Here is a 5,000-nt window from a genome sequence, read left to right as displayed (position 1 = left end):
CTATGCGGTTTTGAAGCGGAAGATGTCGGTCTCCGGAATAATGAAAGCGCCCCCTAGCGAAGCCACGCCGCACTATCCATCCAAAAGCTATCCCTACCATGGACACGACTATTCCCGCGTTGAAATTACCCCTCTACCCCACGGCCCGCCTATCCACAGTACCAGCGCTCCCCAGTACCACTTTCCCGTCGAGCCCCAGACTCTATCCAGGATCCAATCCCCTTCTGAGATCTTGCCTCCGTCCCAGAGGCCTTCGAACACTCCCCAGATGCAGCCTCTCTCCCCGGCGAGTCCTTGTTCACAGTTGTTGCAGAAAGTAGGGGCTTTTTCTCCCCCCATGAGTCACACTCCTGCCAGTCTACCCTATGGGAAACACACTCCCTGTTAATGAAGCTTGTTTGTTTATGGTAGGCCTTTTTGAGTTTTTTAGGAATTAAATGTGTTTTTTTATTTAGTTTTAGAGAAGTTGTCTTTTATTTCTTTTTTTAACATCCTCTTTTTATCCTTTTAGTACTAAGCGTTATGAAGGATAGATGTAGGCGTCCCCCCCCCCCCCCCCCAAGAAATCGCTTGTTACACATTTGTTTATTTGCAACTTCGGTGACTTGATTCTTTAACCAGAACTTGCATTTTTGGATGATTTAGTTTGAATTAATTCTCATTTATATCATTTAGATTGATCAACCATGGACTGATTGCGATGTATAAGATCATTGCTTCTAGAAGACGAACTATGATCTAGCTACAAAATATTCAGTAATACCACAGATACTGCATAATACCAACTGAATCGTTTTGCATTTAAACCGATGTGAAATTACCCGAATCAGCAAGAAAAATGTCACCACATCAGTCTAAACTCATCGTCCATATATATCGACCTCCAGGGCCCCTAGAATAAAAAAAATATATCTAGTTAAACAACATTAACTATTATACAATACACAGAGCCAATAAATACATAAATAGCGCCACCAGATAACACGTAAATACGGTATATAATACACAAATATAATACGAATATAATACCTTCCATCGTTCATACCTCATGTCGACAGTTTCTCCACCATCTGTTGCGTTCTTTTCTTCGTTTCAAAAAGAGTGACGCCCGCCTGTGGTAGTGGAAGCAAGCGGTAAGAGGAATGATTTCAAGAGCAACTCTTAGCAGGGAAAGTGACGTGACGCAAGAGTGATTAGTGAATCACACACCAAATATTTCCCTAGTATGGGTCTCTCATCTCGGCTTCCGACCGCATTGTGAGGCAATGAGCGTGATATATCTATCTAAACGACCTAGAATTACTTTTGCTATTTCTCAAAAAAAAAAAAAAAGGCAAGACATAGATATAACATCTATATCTAACAAGATGCTACGATTATCATCATTGATATTTTTATTATCATTGACACATTGAGAAAAAAGAAAAAAACGGCAGTCCATACCAGCAGTTGAGTATATATATATAATATATATATATATATATATATATATATATAATATATAATATATATATATATAAATAAAAAAATATATATATATATATATATATAAATATATATATATAATATATATAAATATATATATATAAATATATATATAAAAAATATATATATAAATATATATATAAATATATATAAAATATATATATAAAATAAATATATAAATATATATATATATATAAATATATAAATATATTTATTAAAATATATATATAAAATAATATATATAAATATATATATAAATATATATATAAAAATATATATATATATATAAATATATATATAATATATATATATAAATATATATATATATTAAATATATATATATGAAAATATATATAATATATATATATAAATATATAAATAAATAAATAATAATATAATATATATATATATATAAATAAATATATATATATATAATATATATATAAATGAAATATAAATAAAAAATATATATATATATGATAATATAAATAATATATAAAGAGGCTAATGCTATGCCGCCAGGCTTACCCGCAAGTAATCTGCCTCTAGCATCTTACTTCACATGATTCTGGTGTCCTGAGTGACAGACTGCGCCGATATCCCCGTGATACACTAGTACCGCGAACGTGCAATGTACACGCAATTAAAAGTCGGCCAGTGTATAAAACGAGCCACAGAGTATACTCGGCTTTACAGCGGTTTCCTCCACTCCTATGTATAGTTCTGCTACGGTTAAGATTCAGTGGCTTGAAGAAATTGCGTTGCCGAGTCACTTGAGTTTAAGTGGTCGGTCATAAAATCACTCGCACCTTTCTTGTGCGAAACAGATCGTGTTCTGCGCTCTTTCAGCATTACTTTGCTAACTGTATTTGCCAGTCGCACAGCATGATAGTGTTGACGAGTAAATGCTCATATCGATACATAAGAGTACGTATATCTGTATCCTCGTATTGTTACAAAAGATTTCATATAATTTGTATCTACATATCGATACAAAAAGTATATACATTTTTATCTACATACATGAGTAAACAAGCATATCTCTTATCTCTTTCTTCCTTCTTTGACACATAATAAATCCTCAATAGCATTTATTGTTGTTATTAAGAGTCCATTGAGTTTTTCACTTAAGTTCTTTTTTCTTTCTTACTTTCTTGTAAGGAGGAAGCATCAATCGTGATAAATCATCTTATATTGACAATCAAATCTGTTGAGCGCTTTTTCATTCATGCAACGTCTATATTTCTATGATTTATATCATGTGCATGCTCATTAATACACGTTTATTAGCAAGCTGTAAATGAAAACTATCATTACTTACAATATAATAAAATCTTGTTTTCACGAGTATTAACATTATCATAACATTATCGCTATTAATGTGTTGTGTCTTTATCTTTATCACGCCCACTATATTCTAACAATGGGCATGTATTTTTAGCCCCAGATATCTACGAGCAAGAAAAGCTGGGTAACCTATTGTGGCCAAAATGTGAATTTCAGGGACTATCACCTTTCTCCTGGACTGGTTGGGTTTAATATTACTAGACTACGTGTTTAAGCATTCTGCATATAAAGCAATGGGCAAGGGAATATATTATGGACGCAGACGCATGCAAATACGTTCACATAAATTATGGGGGTGTAATGCACATATGTTTATAAATAGATACATACAACATTGATATATTGTAGAATCAAACACATATATGGGAATTATGTATGTACACTTTACCCTCTTTTCAGGTAGGAATTACGTTGCGAAACTCCAGAACTTTGTTTAAATGCTAGTACACGTATACCTATGTATACATTGATAAATAAGGCGGCGACGCATTTTCCCCCCTACGCAGCTGATGACTGCAAAGTAGGTAAAGCACTTTATGTTGCTGTGGCAATAGGCCTCTCCCAAATAGCACTGCCCTTTCTCATGCAGCTCCTGGCTTCGAAGCTTTCGATCCAGCGAAGCAGTGTGAACATCGCGGAAGTGCGATGAATGCAACTCATACTACCCTTGCCAACCCAATTAGTGGCCGGGCGAAGCGATCTGCGTAAATAATGATCCGTGGCAGCTGGATCTCGGGGAAATTTGCACGCATGTAAGGTCATTTCCGCGAGTCAGGGTTTGAGTATCCAGAATGACTCAAATCGGCGAGTCACGGTGAACGAAAAGGGAACGTGACAACCGAAACCATGGAAAAAGAAAAGAACAAAAAAAAGAAGAGAAAAAAGGAAAGAAAAAAGAGAGAGAGAGAGAGAGAAATCACATAAAACAAGGGTTCACTATGTATCCACCGTGTGCGTGAACATGCCTGTCCGTATGGCTTCATTTTAACATCAGCGCCTTATGATCTTCAACAAACCGTAGCTTTTGCAATGCGATATCGATTCTGTAAGTTGCTCCCACGAAATGGGTATCCTTCCACAGCATTCGCCTCGCCACGCTGGACTGACGGCCGTATCGACTTTAAACATCAAGTGACGGAGACGCAAATCATCAGAATAAATTTCCAGCTATTTGGTCCTTGACACGACCTGACTATTGGGCTGTTGCTCTGCATCATTGGCTTGCACTATGGGGGGGGGGGGGACACAGACTCACGCAGAGATAGAAACATTTGCATATCATGGGTTCTGGGTTCATTCGACAGTGTATACTGGCCGAGGTCAGGGCAAAAGTTTTAATTGAATGTATACATTTTAATTAACATACTCAGATTGAAATTAGGTTGATATTTCAGAATGATCAATGTTTCGCTTCACTATAACATATCCATGTAGGTCTATATGAGAAGGATCGAAATTTGTATGAATGCTTATCACTCTCTCTCTGCACACGCACACGCACACGAATATGTCTGTGTGGATATATATATATATATATGTATATATATATATATATATATATATATATATATATATATATATATATATATGTGTGTGTGTGTGTGTGTGTGTGTGTGTGTATACGTACATGCACACACGCACGTTTATCGTATAAAATGTATAGAAAATTTTCAGCACAGTTCCTGAATTCGCAAATGACAACATGTGCGGCAACAGTATTATCAGAACTATTACTGATATTGCTACATTCTTCTTAAAAAAAATAGATGATAACAATATCACCGATGATGATAATGATCACACTTCTAATAAAACATTCATAGCGGACGAGTTACTTATCTTCCAAAGGTAATTGACCTCTGTTACTCAGAGACAAAGATATTATGTAAGCAATCAAGGCGAGGGAAATTACACCCGTGGAGTAATAATTATCTGCTGGTTGGTGTCACCTTAATCAAAACGTCATGACACCCGAGGCACTAATTCATTGGTATTTTTATTTTTCATTTATGTGTTCATTCTATTTCATCAATGTTGCGAATCGTATATCTGATCAAATAAATGGAGTGAAAGTAATATAGTAATTGAATTGCTGTTGATTGTGATACAGGTTGAGAAGTTTTTTTTTTTTTTTTTTAAGAATTCTTCCACTCGTGTGAAGTCATTGT

General features: G+C 35.0%; 1 protein-coding gene across 6 annotated transcripts in view; it reads left to right on the top strand.

Annotated features, from left to right (window-relative positions):
• LOC122245419 (uncharacterized) overlaps nucleotides 1-465 on the top strand; it is a 17,584-nt gene extending 17,119 nt beyond the window's left edge. For all 6 annotated transcript variants that reach the window (XM_086538437.1, XM_086538435.1, XM_086538436.1 and 3 more), the window contains one exon: nucleotides 1-465. This exon is cut by the window's left edge and continues 2 nt beyond it. In XM_086538437.1, the coding sequence (XP_086394563.1) occupies nucleotides 1-388 (388 nt within the window). In that variant the 3' untranslated portion in view covers nucleotides 389-465.
• The last annotated feature ends 4,535 nt before the right edge of the window (nucleotides 466-5,000 follow it).

The sequence above is a fragment of the Penaeus japonicus genome, unplaced genomic scaffold, assembly GCF_977035675.1.
Source record: "Penaeus japonicus unplaced genomic scaffold, GWHDUDI00000001_assembly GWHDUDI00000007, whole genome shotgun sequence".
In the NCBI taxonomy this organism is placed as follows: domain Eukaryota; kingdom Metazoa; phylum Arthropoda; class Malacostraca; order Decapoda; family Penaeidae; genus Penaeus; species Penaeus japonicus.
Note: the sequence above shows the minus strand (reverse complement) of the source record. Positions and strands in the feature narration are given on the sequence as shown.